Source organism: Gallinula chloropus (genome assembly GCF_964237585.1).
Source record: "Gallinula chloropus genome assembly, chromosome: 8".
Taxonomy (NCBI): domain Eukaryota; kingdom Metazoa; phylum Chordata; class Aves; order Gruiformes; family Rallidae; genus Gallinula; species Gallinula chloropus.
The window spans coordinates 20235592-20251708 of NC_140093.1; the positions used below are offsets into that span (position 1 = coordinate 20235592).

The window sequence follows — 16117 nt, forward strand, 5'->3', positions numbered from 1 at the left end:
TATAAAATAAGATGGCCATGGTGCTATTTCCCAGTACATTAATTTGGGTGTAACTACTTGCCATGGAGCATTTCCTTGTCCCAATGCACTCAAACACAACTTGCTGCTTGTTCAGCAGAGGTTTCTATATGAGACAGCCAGCAAGGCCGTCCCAGGGTGATGCTCTGCCTTGTAAACCAGAGTACTCAGTCTAAAGGCATCACTTGAATATTCACTCACCAGGTAGAATGGAGAACAGATCTGAACCTGCTTTACTCTTAGGGTGGATATTGGGTTTGCCTCACACTGTACATCTAGGGAGGCGAAACGAATATAGGGTTTTAACCGTGTTTATTGGAGAAGGGCTCAGTTACATCCTCAATTGAAAACAAATTTAGTAGCAGTGAAAAGGGGAAGCAGTGACTTTTAAAATGCAAACCATGTGCATAAGGCTTTACTTTTAAGGATTAATTTTCTCAGTTCCAAGGCAAGTGTCATTATCTGTTCTCTCCTGAATAGTCCCCCAGCCTATTTCAGATAGCATCTGATCTCATGATAATAGATCTGTGCTGTTTATTTCCGATTCAACGAGTAAGCAAGGAAACGGGGCTTCTGTATAGATCTCAGTCACCTTAAACCCTCGGTACCTTTGATATTACCATCAACGAAGAGACTATCAAGGCTGTTGGAATGTTTGATGGAGTGGATGCTGTATTTGGCAGTGTGCCATCACAGCTCTGCCAGTCAGGACAGGAGCAGAACTGCTGACAGGACAGGAAGGGCTGTCTGATGCTTCTGCTGTCAGCCAAATAACACACTCCTGGGCACTGTGAGTAGACACTAATTTAACACTAAGAGGAATATTACCACCTTTTCTATGTATTAAGTACAAACTGACATGTAGTGAAAGATTTCCTTCTGGTTTGAGAGGTACAGTAATAGAGATGACTTGAAAGCCAGAACCCCTACCAGTGAGAGTCGTAAGCACTTGGAGGTAAATTTGGTCTTCGTGACATGAGTAATTGCTTTTCATGAATAGAGCTACAGCTCAGTCCTGGAGCAGAGAGCTGGCACCTCGAATAAACACTTGGCCATGCTCATCCTTGAGCAGCTCTACACACTACGTAACACTCTTTGCATTTCAAGTTTTAGCTGTAATGAAGTGGCAAATCCTGTAGAAAAATAAATAAATAGTGCCTTATTGAAGCAGCTGTTTAGGCAATTATTGTGAGCAAGCATTGGAGAGCAGTGTGAGTTAATCAGTGCAGCTTTCTAACTAGTATCGTGGGTTAGTGCTTTGCTGTAATGACTGTTAGTACGTGTGCATGGGGTGCAGAGCTGTGCTAAGGAAGTGGAGCTGTACTGCCTCTGTGCTTGTCACATAGCAAAGACCAGCAGCATGTGCTGCAGAGAAAGGTGCCCATATCCTTGGTGGTGCAAGTGGGAAGCATAAATTCCCTTCAACCCATTTTTGTTGGTTGGTTTTTTTTTTTCCTGAAGTTTACTTGCTTAACTTTGCAGGTACCTTGTGGCAATGGCCAAGGCTTAATTGAATTTATGGGCGTTTTTTTTTATTATTTGAGGTAATGAGGTTAATAGGTGAAGCAGTTCTCTACCTTGCTCATTCATAGCCCTACCTCAGGAGCTCTTCTGAACCATGGGCAAGCCACAATCTCCACTTATAACAGCAATGATCCTGAGCAAGGCCATTTGATTTTAGTTCCAGAGCATCTTGAAAACTTCATGGCAGTAATTTTCTAGTATTAGCTGTTTCTTTCTACCCCCCAACCCCGAGCTCCTCTATGTTTCCTGCCCTGTAGTGTTTTGTCTGTAATTTGGCAAAGACAAATAGGTCCCACCATCCTCAAAAGGTTTCTAACATCTGATAGAAATCTCTTCTGTTTATGAGGAAGCCAAATGTGCTCAGACTAAGAGGTCAGCAAATGCCAAGGCAACCACACACATTAGTTGTGAGGCCTGTTACCTGCCCTGAGCAGAAACCTGCAGATTTAACTCGTTTGCTTTCTAAAAAAATGACCGTGTTGGTCATTTCATATTGATATCATGTCTCTTGGGTGTTTCTGAAGTGACTACAAATCCACAACTTAGTGTTTTGTTCCAATACCTTTTTGACAACTAGAGCAGGATATTCCCAGCAACTCTATTTTCCCCTTATGATCTCTGTGGTATGTGTTTTGTTAAATTGTTTTCAGCTCTTGCTGCAAGTTCTAAGGTGCATTCAAGACAGGAATGATGTGCCTGGACCTCATCAAAAGCCATTAGAAACTGTGCAAGTTGGGTTACATTCTGATTTTCCCCACACTGCAATTAGCCTGAGCTGGAAATTTACTTTTGCACCTCCTTGTTTTGCTCATTCTCTTTCCAGCTGCAGGGTGGCTGACACTGCTGCTGAGCAGTGAAACACTGTCACAAGCACATCTGGATTGGATGTGTGCATGTTCATACAACAATGCTGCCCTTCACTATGAAAATATAAGCTCTGTTCCAACATGTAATGTAGAGTTTCTTATTGTTTGTTTGGTGTTTTTCTTTCTGTTTTTCACTGGCAGAGCTTTGCAGAGTGCCACAAAGGAGCGTGGGATTGTTATCACTCGTTCCACGTATCCCAGCAGTGGAAGATGGGCAGGACACTGGCTTGGTGATAACACTGCAGCTTGGGATCAGCTAGCTAAATCTATTATTGGTATGTAGAACGAAAAGTATCTGCATAAACTGTGTGAAGTTATTTCTTTTCTGTCATTTACTTGCTTTTAGTATTAATGGGGGTTTTAGCTGAAAGAGTTCAGTAACCAAATTGTGGTTAATGCCTTTTTTACTACTTTTTACTACTTTCTCTTTGCTTTTGCACCAGATGCTGAGGGCAATTTTGTTCCCTTGGGACTAGCCACCTTCATGACTTCTGTCCTGCTACTCCTTTCTTTCTTTGCTTCCCAACAACCAGCTCCCATCTCTTTCTGTAGCAGAAAAACATGACAGATTAGAGGAATTCTGGGGCTTTCTTTGGGGATTTTTTCTTTTCAGCATTACAATATGTATCATCTATATAACCATCAGCATACCAAAGGGGGAAAAAACCCCAAAGCAGCTAGTAATGTTGAATTATTTTTCCTTTCAGGTATGATGGAGTTCAGTCTCTTTGGGATATCTTATGTAAGCCTATTAATTTATTAACTTGCCTGTAATTATCTTGATGCTCTAAAAGAATTTATAACATTCCAATTGGATTGTTTTTAAACTTTCAGACAGGAGCTGATATCTGTGGCTTCTTCAAAGACTCTGAGTATGAGCTGTGTGCTCGCTGGATGCAGCTGGGCGCGTTTTACCCGTATTCAAGGAATCACAACGAGAAAGGGACAAAGGTGAGTTGCAATTTATAACTGCTGTTAATGAGCCTTTGCCACACAGATGTAGAGACCAGCCAGAAGATCACACAAGTTTGCCTGGCTCACAGTAAACAAAGTGTGTTCCAGGCAAAATGGACATGAAAGGAACACGTTTGGCTTTGCATCAGAAAAGCCTCTTCTTTCTTTATAGGCTAGTTCTGCTGTAAGCCTCCCCCTCACCTGGGGAAGGAGGGTTATACCCCCCAGAGAGGCTGCTCTGGGGTTTGGGCACTTGAAGGAAATGTATTGTGTGTTTGCCTACACCAAATCCAGCTCCTGCTTCTTTTTCCCCATATGCCACTTGCATGGAAATGCACTAGAGTGGCAAGACTGAACTCAAGTGCTTTTATGGCAAACGCACTTAAAGGAGCAAACCTGACCTTGGTGCTCTCCAGCCTAATTGTCCATAATTATACAACAAATGAGAAAATGGAGCAGTGTAATAAGATTCTGGAGCAAGACTCTGCAATTTCTCAGCTTTGCACATTTGCCACCATCAGATACTGTATTTCTTTTAAGAGTAAAGGAAAATAATTGCCTAAATGGAGGGCTGTTCTATATGGTAGAAAGCTGTAAAACAAGATAACTGGAAAAATAGAAAAAAGAAACAGCACTTCAATTCCAGTTAGAACTTGAGGTCCAGCAGAGTAGAGCTATTTATATGGCATATATCTAATGGATTAAAGTCTCCTTTTCAAAAAGCGTGAGCTTTATCTTGCAGAGGCACACCTTTCGATGGGACTTTTAAAGCTTTTCAAAATACAGATTCAGGGTTATCATGTTGCTCCCAGTCTTGCCCAATGTATTGTTCAATACATTCAATAAAGATTGGAAGTGCTCCCTGACATCAGACATTAGTGCTTCAGTCTCTACTTGCAAGTCCTGAGTGTTGCCTTGCAGAAAAGGAGAATAAATTCTATACACCAGGATGGGTCACACCTTTGGGACACTTTTCATTAGACATTTTTTACACGATTCCCTACCACACACACATTTTTTCCCACCTTCCCCCTTTCTCATTCCCTTCTTAGGGCTGACAGAGATGCTTAGATACCTACTGCTTTTAGTGTCGCTTACTCCTTAATTAAGATTAAAAAAATGAAGTTGCTGTAGTTCAAAGGAGAAATTTCCTTTTATTTTTTTTCTTACTGTATTGATTTTAATGGACATTTGGTAGTTACTAACACTAATAGGTTATATGAAGCCTGGAAGGAAATGTAGAATGAAAGAAAAAAGATGCTAAATGGGAACTCCTTTGTAAACATAAAAAAATTCTTTAACATGTTCTTTGGCTTTTTAATTTTGGCTGTTTGGGGTTTTTTATTTAGCTTTTCTGAACAAAATAATCCAGCTCGACTGATAATGGTCCCTTCCCTTTCAGAGGCAAGATCCTGTTTCCTGGAACTCAACATTTGAGGACATTTCCAGGAATGTGCTGAATATAAGATACACCCTGTTACCCTACTTCTACACATTAATGCATCACGCCCATGCCCATGGCAGCACCGTGATCCGCCCCATGCTCCACGAGTAAGTGCAACTCCTTTGCTCTCCTTACCAGGAATTTCCACTAAAGCTTCTGTAGTTACAGTCCTAAGAATAATTTTTATTATTTTTTTAGTTACAGCAATTTTTATTTAAATGAGAAAAAAAGCACAAGATTAAGAAGATGAGCTTTCAATATCAAAATGTTTTGCACTGTGCAAAATTGAACATTTGCCTCTCTAGGAGTAATATTTAAATATAAAACTCTTGCTTTTTTTCAAGCAAGAAAAAAATGACATCTGATACTGGAAATAGGTAGAACTAAAAAAAAACCTTAAATGCTGCAAACAGAGACGGGCAAAAACTTTAAGCAAAAAAGAGAGATTGCTGCCTCAAATTGGCAGTTTTACAGGGAAAAATATCTTTTTTTTTCTGTGCCCAATCTGATATAGCAGCTATATCTAACAGTATTAAAAAAGATATACAAAGCCTTCTTTGTTCCTGGCCAGGAGGGGCAGTACCTGCAAAAGTTTTAATTCTATTAAAAGATTTGGTCTTGTTGTCTTACACACATTTCTTGCCTGAGAAACGCCAAGTTGTTTGCATGCACTGACTTGCCTTTTTTCAAAGCAACTCTAAGAAAAAAAGTGGCACAAATAAGAAAGTAGTTCCCAGTTTGTCCACTACCTGTTATTATTTCTAATACTGGCTAAGCACAACAGACCACCTGAGTTTTGTGATCTGAATATACTGAAAAGCAAGTGCAAAGAAATGGCAAATAAAAGAAAGCTAATAGCTTGCACTTCTCTAATGAGTTTCACATTAGGATCTTTATGCATTCTTGACAAGCATTAATTGATCTATGAATTACTAAGACCAGATTAAAGACGAGGAAATAGTAGATACTAGGAATGGTAGATTCAATTACTGACAGAAGTATTTTAAAGAACACTTTGGAGAAGTCCAGTACCCAATGTCTAATCGTTATGCTGTTCACCTCCAGGTTTGTAAAAGACAGAACAACCTGGGAAATATATGAGCAGTTCCTTTGGGGACCTGCACTGCTCATCAGCCCTGTGATGCAACAGGTACATTTTTAAGCCCTTATGATAATATTAAAATCACTTTAGCTATGTATTACTTTTTGATTCAAGGTACCTAAAGGTTGTATGTTTAATTCCAGAGTGCTGTAACAGTGAATGCTTACCTACCCAATGCCCGCTGGTATGATTACTACACGGTGAGTAATTTTAAAAATTCTATTTTCTAAGTCTTCTTCATGGTGCTGTTCAGACAACAGCAGGGTGTGCTGAGTGGTGCTGAGGTGGGAACCCTCTTTCTACCTTTTACAAACTTTCATTCAGTATCAGTTCTCAGCAACGTAATATTTTAGCTGATTTAAAAAAATATAACCCCCTTGATTCCTGTATAATAATACACAGGGTAAATTATAAGGTGAAATAATACCTTTAAATTGAAATCTTATATCTTATAAATATGTAAAGGGTGTGTGTCTACAGGAAGGGGTCAGACTCTTCTCTTCTCACTCTTGTCCAGTGACAGGACAAGTGGCAATGGGCTTGGAAATCAGGAAGTTCCACCCCAACATGGGGAAAAACTTGTCCACTTTGAGGGTTCCCTAGCGCTGGGACAGGCTGCCCAGAGAGTTTGGGGAGTCTCCTTCTCTGGATGTGATCTTGTGCAGCCTGCTTGAAGTGATTCTGCAGGGTTGGACTAAGTGATCTCCAGAGGTCCCTTCCAGCCCCTGCTTTCTGTCATTGTGTAAAATCATTCTATTGCTTTTTTCAACCCCCAAATGACATACATGATATCTTTGTAAGGGAAGCTGCAATGGAGAAAGAGCAGGTTTACCAGCATCATCTTGCACAGAAAATCAGAAAAGCTTTGGTGATAGAAAGAGCAGGCATCAAAAATCACTTCTTTAATCACAAACTCATATTTCATTGGTCTGACACCTTTGGTTCAGCTGCTGTCACCTAGAGCAAAACCAGTCTTTTATAGATATATAATTTCAGAGTTTCTATTAAAAGCATTATGGAGTTCCTCCTGCAGTAACTTCTAATTAATCTGTCTGGCAAAAAATTATTTCATTCTAAAAAAACCCTGTAAAACAAGGGCAATTCAGTAGATGACTTTTTTTTTTTTTCATAAATAGGATGAAGATATTGGCTTTAGGGGACAGTTCAGAGTTTTAGATGCTCCTTTGGAACATATCAACCTGCATATCCGAGGCGGGTACATCCTTCCTTGGCAAAAACCTGCAAATACAACTTTTTACAGGTAAGACTAACCTAATAAATTAAAAACTTAGGTTTTTTGCAATTACATCTAAATTCTGCCAGGCCTCAGAGAAGCTACATTTATGATATACTGGAACTTTATGGCTGGTTTTCCTTTTTACTTTCTTCCTAATGGTTGTCTTTAACACTATGGAAGTAGGAAGATGCGTATGGGAGATCAATTGAATGGCATACAATATTTCTGTAAAAAAATTCTGAATTTTGATACATACGAGCTGTGATTAGCTGTGGAAATTGAGGAAACATCATTTTGTTTTCCACAGCCGCAAAAACCCAATGGGACTCAGTGTTGCTTTGGATGACAACCTGCTTGCAGAAGGAGATCTGTATTGGGATGATGGGGTTCTCATTGGTATGTATGATACTTCTTGCCCTCATAAAATTCTGTTTTTGCTGTGACCATGGTCAGACACTCAATAGGTTGCCTACAGAGGCTGTGAAGCTGCCACCCTTGGAGGAAACTCAAAGCCCAAACTAAAACAGACAAAACAAAACCCAAGGATATGAACTGTGAACAGATGAAACAACTTAGAGCAGCTCTCAAAAACTAAATAATGCTCCATAGCTGACTTACAAGGTGTTCTGTCTGCAGTTTTTAACCTTAACACAGTGGTCAAAGTGGAAACTCCAAACTGTAAGAAACTGCATCACTTAGCCATCACCTTGGAAAAGAAGTGCTGGTGGTCGCTTTTGCCTTAGAAGCCCTCAGTGTAGTGTGGGTTGTTTGAGGAAGAGCAATAGGAGCAGATGGAAAAGATGGACTCTGGCCAAAACAGTCACATTTCTGGAGGACATATCTGAACATGCCTTCAGAGACAAAACTGAATTAAACCTTCAGATTAGCATTATAGTAAAGTGATTTTTCCTGATTTAAACTCCATAATGCTATGATTTATAGAATTAATATCTTGTAGAAATGAAATTGTGCCCTGGACCTAAGGCAACACTGATAACAAAGATTTGTTCTCAAACCTATGGGAACCATAACCATAGATCATGTGGGAAGCTTTAACCAATTTCCTCAACATTAATGTATTTAAATTGTCTTCAGATAAGAGATACTTAAATGCCATTTATCCTTTCCACCCAGAGTATATTACCTTTGTAATAACAATAAGTTGTCATCCAAGATTACTGAAAGTAATGGAGAAAATGGTGTTAGTTTGCATAATGATGTATAGGGAAGTTAGTAGGATGCTCTTAGTGTATTTTGAGGTGCTTCAAGTACACCACAGCCTCTTAGCATTGGAATTTGGAAGTGATGGCTATGTATGTGGAAGTCAGACGATAAAAGAAATTAGCATAAATTACAAAGTGTATCGCACCAGGATGCCTGTGATCTGTTTTTGGTGGTGCAGAAAGGCAAGAACCTGTGGTGCTTGTGATTATCAGAACTAATTCATTTAGTGCTGAATTATAGGATTCATAAAATAAACTACAGTGATTTCAAAGAAGCATCAAGGTCCATCATGGTCAGCTGTAATTGGACAGTGACCAGAAGTGGATGTAGGAAATTACTCTTATGTATTCTTCAGCGAGAAACATGTTTTTTTTTCTTGCTGGTCTTAAAACCCTTGATCTTCTGATGCTGTTTGTTTTCCTTGTGTTGTATCTTACCTCTAAAATGTTCTTATTTGGTCCTCATTTAAAAGCACGCAGTCCTGTCAGGAAGTGGTTTATGTCTAAAAGCATACATCTGGAAACACAGAACTTTATGTACAGCTAGACGTACCATATATTTGCAAATAGAAAATGGACAGAGTTCTTGAACTGAAGCTTTGCTAATGTATTCCATAAGGTGAAGAGTGAATAAATTTTATTTTATTCTTTCTTTTCTAACAGATGCATATGAAAATGGTGTGTACCTACTGACATCATTTACTGCTAATCAGGTATGCAACGCTACCTCACCATTTCTAAATAATCAATTTAGGTGGCTGTTATTTTAACTATAGTGATTTTAATTTGGAGCTTCTAGATATCCTGCCCTAACACTAATTTATGCTTGTGATTGAATAGATTACAAATAATATAATTTAACTGTGATAAGAACAAATTCAAGAATGATTTTGAGGATACTAATTTCAGCATATTGTTAAAGAGGGTATATAATTGAGGCACTGTAATTTCTGATATAATTATGAAAGTGAAAGTTTACTTCATAAGTGATTTCTATAAAGTGAGATCACATCAGTGCAGAACATCTGGAGCTTGTAGGTGGGTCAGAACAACTGTGCCAGGAAAACCAGTCCTGGCTGGTGAGAAGGAATCTAGAGATTGCAGACAGGAAACTCGAAGGACAAAAGGCTTTGACCCTGGCCTACAGCTACAGAGAAGTATCTCTTTCCAGCAAAGAGTTTAGCTTTCTTCTCAAGAATGCCCACTTGACAGAGTTTTTTACCCCATTTTGCAAGTTCAGGGTCCTCCTTTCTGTTCTCTGCTGTGCAATCTAGGACCTGCCCCGTTCATGAGTCCAACTCATGCCCTCTCATCAATGACAAACCAGAGATGCGTTTGTGTTTATGAGTCATAAACTTGAGTCCCAGTCCTATGATGTCGAATTCTGTAGAAACAGGTCAGCATCCCATAGGAGATGGTGGGTTTTGCCACTGTGGCCATGTCACATTGCAAAGCCCACGAGGGACAGCCTGATGGGACAGCAGAGGGAAGCACCTTAGTTCTAGCCACAGCTTTGCATGGAGGGTGGAGTGAAGGCAATGCCTCCATTCAGAATTGCTTTTTCTCTTGATTCTTCAGCACAGTAAATGTGGTGCACATTCCTGAGTAACTAAGTCAATGAACAGGAATGTTTGTCTGAAGTACTGGCATTTCTGGGATATCAGGTTTCAATTTTTATCATAACCAGTTGAATACCTGGAATTGAATTAAATTAAACTGTAATTATATGGACTTTTGGTTTAAAAGAAATGCTTTTTCTATTGTAATCGAAAGCACGCTTTGTTATTTCATTAGTTTTCTAGGGTGCCAGAATGTCTTCTAATTTTATCCACACTGTTCTTTCTTCTCATTTAATTCTGTCTTTGTCAAATAATTGGATGTTAATTGCTAAGGAAGAAAAATTTGTTTTGCTAATATTCATTATTTGCAGTTATAAGGAGATTATAAAATAAATGCACCTTTTCCTGCTCTCACAGAATGTTGGTAAGACCATAATTAAAGAGGTCTTGAATCAACCAGCAAAGAAAAAATATGCTAAAAAATATTACCTTCTAAGAACTAAATATGCAGAATTATATCAAAACACAATTGCAAGGGATCATGCTTGTGCCAGCAAGCATCATCCCTGGGCTGCTATACGTGACGTTTGCCCTCTGGAGTCCTGCAGGACCTGGGTTGCACCCTGTAGAAACCCCATGCCTATAACCTACCTAAAATCACAGCAACTGGAAATGTAAAGGGACCTGTGAGTGCTGAGGGAGCTGATGGAGGTGGAAGAGCTGTTCTGGGAGGGCATAAAGCAGGGGAAGCAGAGACTGGATCAGGCCTTAGGAAGCCAGGAGATAAGGCGTTGCTGCTGTCCCTGTGACAGCGGTGGAGAGGTTTGTCCATGTAGCACTTGCTGCCCATGTCAGGGATTAAGAGCATCTAGTTGCTTTGCTCCTGGCACCTATTAGCTGAGTGGCAATTAAAGACACAGCAGAGCCCAGGATCCATCCAGATTAACCATGTGAAGAAAACTGAAGCCTTCAACATTTGGAAAATAAAAAAAAAAACATTCAGGTATTAAAAAAGTACTAATTAAAACATAGGAAGAGAGGGAAGCAGTGGAAAAGCTCAAGTGGACTTGTACCAACCTAATGACAATCTCTGAGGTTTTTTTGTTGTTTATTTTTTCCTTTTTCTTTCAGAATGTTTTAGATATCAGTGTTTCGCACTCCGGTTACACTGATCCAAACAACTTAATGTTTACTGAAATTAAAGTCCTGGGGGTGCCCACCATTGTTAAGCAGGTGAGCGTATCACAGAACAGCAAGCCCATCACCTCAGCTCACACCGTGGAGTACAACAACGTCAAGAAGGTAAGATGCCATTTGCAGGGTAATGCCACCTTCACAGTGCATATATGCTCTGAAATCTTTGGAGACTCAGCTCTCAGCTGTAATACCATGTTTAAAATGCATTTCAGCACGATGCCTAAGCTACCACCAGGTAATGATTATATAATACACTGTTTAATCTATAGTGAACATCGTGCAGGAAGCTTGGTAGGGCTTTTAAGCATAGAAATTCCAGTCGAGGAACCTAAACTGCTTCTGACAGTGGGGAAGTGTTGGATTGGTTTGTGCTTGGTTTCCTAATAGCTTACTTGCACCCTGTGAGATTCAAAGGAAGGAAAAGCACCTACAAGTATTTTCATAGTCTCTACATGACCCTGGTGTTGTCAGTCTTGTCTGACAACATTTTCATTTCCCAGCTCTGTTTGCCTACCGCCATCTCTTATTCTGTCATGTCCCATTTTGGCTGTAGGCGTTGCAGCACAGAGTTCCTACACATGCAACTCAAATCCTGCTTCTTCTAAAGTCATGGCCATCCCTTCCACCAACTTCAGAGACATGGGGTTTCCACCTGCATGGGTCATGCTGCCCAGGGTGTTTCGCTATTCCCGCCTCTCTGGACAAGCACTCCTAAATGCAGCTGAAATAAATACATTTAACTGTATTGCTGTTTGGGGCAGCACTCCTGTGGAGCATCTTCCAAATACAAACAGAACTGTAGAGATGCTTAGTCTTGCTAGTTTTCTGGTAGAGGGAAACTGCCTCACCTCTTCTCCTACTTGGATCTCACTACCCTTCCTTTGAAATTCAGTAGTCTCTTAAGCCTTAGTTCTTTCTTTCATGGAAAGCCAGATCTAGATAAGTTTTCTACATAACCAAACAGAGGAGTTAAAAATGTAAAAGAGAATGAAAGTATTTCATTCTGCTGTTGACTATTGGATGGAAAATAAAAAGGAATCCTTATGCTCAGCTGAATTACAGTATGTTCAAGTTTTTCCACGTTTTTAATTTTTAATATTTTTTCAAATAAGAAGAAACTTGGGTCTAAAAGAGCCTCTGAATGAAGGGGAGGGATCAGAGCTTCATGACCAGACATCCCAAATCTCTGCTGGTTAAACTACGTTTCTAGTGATACAAGCACAAAAGCAAAGGAAGAGCAATTAATGCTCATAACCTAAAATGAGAAGACACTCTATACCCTCTATAGAACACAGACAAAACAGTGGATCTCCAGGGCAGACTTACTAATTGTTTGTTTTGTTTATTTTTTTCCACAGCTCCTGACAATCACCGGGCTTCAACTTGAATTAGGCAAAAACTACACACTGGAATGGTTCTAAAATGCCTGCCAAACTGTGTTGGCCTCAGCATGGGATTTTCATGTTCTAAAGCTTTCAATCGATTAATTTTTACTATGAAAACATGTTAGTTATAGTCAGTTCCTGTTAAAGTATTATGTGTATGAAGCAATCACCTTTCAGTACTGGTGAAGGTTACAAGACCTTCACGTGAAGCAAGAAAACTGTATTTTACACAGTATGGCACATCAGTGTGGCTTCATCTTTCAAAACTGAGGGCTCTCTGTAAAACTCTGTGTTTTCTCAGAGTAGAATTTCTGGCAGACTTCATGTGCCACGTTTATTTTTTTTTAAAAAAAAAATATATAGTTGGTGTTACCTGAGTGGATTTGCAGCCATAATTTTGCCTATGTTTAAATCTCATCTCAATTTTAATTATGCCAGTCACTACTACAGAGAAGGATTTAAGCCCAGACAAAATAAATGTTTTCAGATTACTGATTTAGCGTGAAACAATATTACAAATTGTTGATCTATAAAATCAACTTGCAAAGATAATTTGATGGGGGCTTGTTGTATGACTTCAGCCAGACTTGTCTGTTCCCTGGTGATTTGATCCAACGTTGTAAAATTAAACCTGAAGTTTCAAGGTTAACTAATGAATGTTGGTGTCTCTGTTTATTTCATTGAAGGAAATGTTGTTGTATGTTTACTATAATAATAATTCACATTAAAGACTCTTTGTATCCCAGGAGTGCAGCATATGATCTAAACAGATTGGTAAAACATGTTTACAATTAAATTTGATGGGAATAAAATGCTGTCAGAGGTGGTAGCAGTAATCTCTAGTGACTGTGGCTGAGATTCATTTGAAGGATTCCTCTCAGCTTTAAAATTTTGTAGTGAGACAGCTAAATAACCAGCACCTCATAGGTCCATCACTGTAATTATAAGGCTGAATTTATTGAAACCTCCCTGTAAAGTGGTAGTGAAATTGGCAATCCAGAGAAAAGGAGCATTTAGTGCCAAAAGTTGCCATTTTGACAAATATTATTGTCTGAAGGAATGGACTAGAGTGTTTCTCCAGAGCCAGCGATGACCAGCTGTGTAAGTCAGCCGATGCCAGAATACATCCCATCACTGCAGAGGGGAGGTGCTGGTTACTGACCCCATAACCCATTCCCCATCACGTTCTGTCCCACCACTCCGCACCCACCCAACTGAGGTGTGAAACACTAGGTACGGCCAAAATCTTCCAAGAGCTTAGCTTCCTCCTTTTTCTTAGTTTTATATGGGGAACCTCATGGTTCTGTTTTTGCAGCTTTGAGAGCTGAGGCCCATCAGCTGAACAACCCGCGTTCCAGCCACAGGGGAAGGTGTATTTTACTGAGTCCCCAAGAGGATCTCACACAGACTGGGAAATCACAGCTCCAAAGACGTCGGCCACCTTAGCAAGGTGCTCCCTTCCAAAGGCTGGAATGTGAGCATCCTCTCTGGCAGCACCTACAAGCACATGCAGCCCAGCTGAGCCTGACTCTCAGCTCATGTCCAATATATCTCTGAGCATCACTGTTCTTAGCCAGAGACCAAAGAAGCTACATGCTGAGCGGGGTGGTATTTTTCTCAGGTTGATAATAGCTCTTTATGTGATGTTTCTCTTTGTACGTGTCTTGTAAAGCATCTCCTGCAGTAGGAAGTCCCATTAAGGTCCGTGAGCCATTCTGAGTAGTTTGTGGAGCAGTTTTCAACAGAATTAATTGAGCAGCAGCAAACATACTACTTGTGTTGAGGATTTCTGACTATCATTCTGTTTGTAATTGACTTTCTAGCACTAAAAAAGTTACTCATGAAAAAAACCCTGGAGGTTTGACATAATCCTGCTGCCCACTGCATCAGAAAATTCTAACTGAAGGGGACAGCATCTTCCCTGAAAGCTATAAAGTTCTGTTTTCACTGTCCTTTTCCTGAATTTTATTGGCTGCTGTCCTGGGCATTCTTAAAAAAATAAATCTGAAGAAAACAGTACTTGCAAATATTCATTAATTTGGTAGGTATATTAAAATTTCCAGCAAGCTTTTTCCTAGTATTAAAATACCAGAGTTAGATTATGAACAGCTGCCCTGGGAGGCAGCTAAATACTGTCAAGACCTGCTGAAGACGAAGAAGATGCATCAAAATACCTCCTGCACAGGTCCTGGTCTGGAATGGAGCATGGTCAGGGGCAAGATCCATTCTGTACCCATGTTGAGGCTTGGATGGTTGAGCAAAAGGAAAGTTCACTTCTTAATGTCACACATTTGCATTTTTATTTCATTAATGAATGGGTTTCAGCAGAGTTCTCCATGTCATATGAACAACTGGTAGGTACATGTGAAGATTGTATAGAAATACATACATGTCATGATACATATATATGCACATATGCATGTATGTGTACAGCAACATGTATAGACAGCGATTTTACCATGATATATAGATGCATGCACATAATATATGAATATATACATATATGCACTCACATATTTTATTTCATCATTAATAAGTGGGATTCCTCTTTACTGAGACTTTAAGAAAACCAAAATTATGTTCAGGCTTGAGGGGACCCACACCGGAGAACAGCCGGGTGCAAACAGTCTGCACTTTTATCCTTTGAAAATGCTCAAGGTTTAAGTGGCTCATCCTGGAGCAAATCCAGACCTCCTGGGAATTGGTGAGATTTTATTTGGTGGGCTTTGGGTTAGCTCCTGAAAGATTAGGTCTGTTTTTTAAAACCTATGTCTCCTGTTCCCAGCACAGCTCCTGGCATGGGTACAGCTTCATTCTTACGTCTGGAAGAGCACAGTGGACACAGAGGCACCACCCAGTGCCTGCCCCTCCAGGTGACCACTGTTCAGGGTCTGCTGGATTGTCCCCACTGTTTTAAAGATGATCAATTCTTGCTTTGTGCACACCCCCAATGGTTGATGTCACGGCTATCACCGCTGCTCTGGTGAAGGTGCCACACAAGCCTGAACTGGAAGCCACCGGCCAACCAGTGACAGTGCTGCTGGAGGCCAGGTCCGTAACTCCACCACCAGAGGAAATTAGATTTCCAATGATAGGTGCCATGACCTTTGATACCTCATAGAACAGAACCATTTTATATCCAATTACTACTAATTCATCAGCCGGCCAGGCAACTGCCATGTTTGCCCTTGTGCACCGAGCTCACACAACCGACATGAAGGAGAACATGCTCTGACAAAACATGACATGTTTGGGTTGCAATGGGCAAGGTGGGTTTTTTTTGATGGAATCTCAGCTGGCCTCTGTGTTCCTGTGCTAGGAAAGCTCTGGATTTGGTCTTAAAAAGAGAGAAAGCAGAGATTCTCCAAAATCAGGGTTTCTTTACACCCTGTTTCCTTCCTATTTCCCGGTGGTCTGTCACACCATTTCATAGTTTAATCTTTGTTTTTTAAATAGGATGAAACGGCTGCAACCATATGTCGAGGTCAGATCTAAGTACCTTTCTCATGGCTTGGAAATGGAAGAACCCAAGAAGCGTTCAGCAGCACAGTGCATGAAGCCCAAGCCTGGAAATAGCTGTAAGCTTGCTTTCTGTCAGCCACAACATG

The 16117-nt window shown here is 40.1% G+C and overlaps 1 protein-coding gene across 1 annotated transcript in view; it reads left to right on the forward strand.

The window, feature by feature from the left end:
* SI (sucrase-isomaltase) overlaps nt 1-12545 on the forward strand; it is a gene marked incomplete at both ends in the record, with an annotated part of 47934 nt that extends 35389 nt beyond the window's left edge. Inside the window, 11 exons of the mRNA XM_084267575.1 lie at nt 2550-2683; nt 3116-3150; nt 3243-3359; nt 4765-4913; nt 5872-5956; nt 6052-6108; nt 7045-7169; nt 7453-7541; nt 9032-9081; nt 11059-11229; nt 12483-12545. Coding sequence (XP_084123701.1) covers nt 2550-2683; nt 3116-3150; nt 3243-3359; nt 4765-4913; nt 5872-5956; nt 6052-6108; nt 7045-7169; nt 7453-7541; nt 9032-9081; nt 11059-11229; nt 12483-12545 — 1075 coding nt within the window. The remainder of the gene's footprint in view (nt 1-2549; nt 2684-3115; nt 3151-3242; nt 3360-4764; nt 4914-5871; nt 5957-6051; nt 6109-7044; nt 7170-7452; nt 7542-9031; nt 9082-11058; nt 11230-12482) is intronic.
* Nucleotides 12546-16117: the final 3572 nt, after the last annotated feature.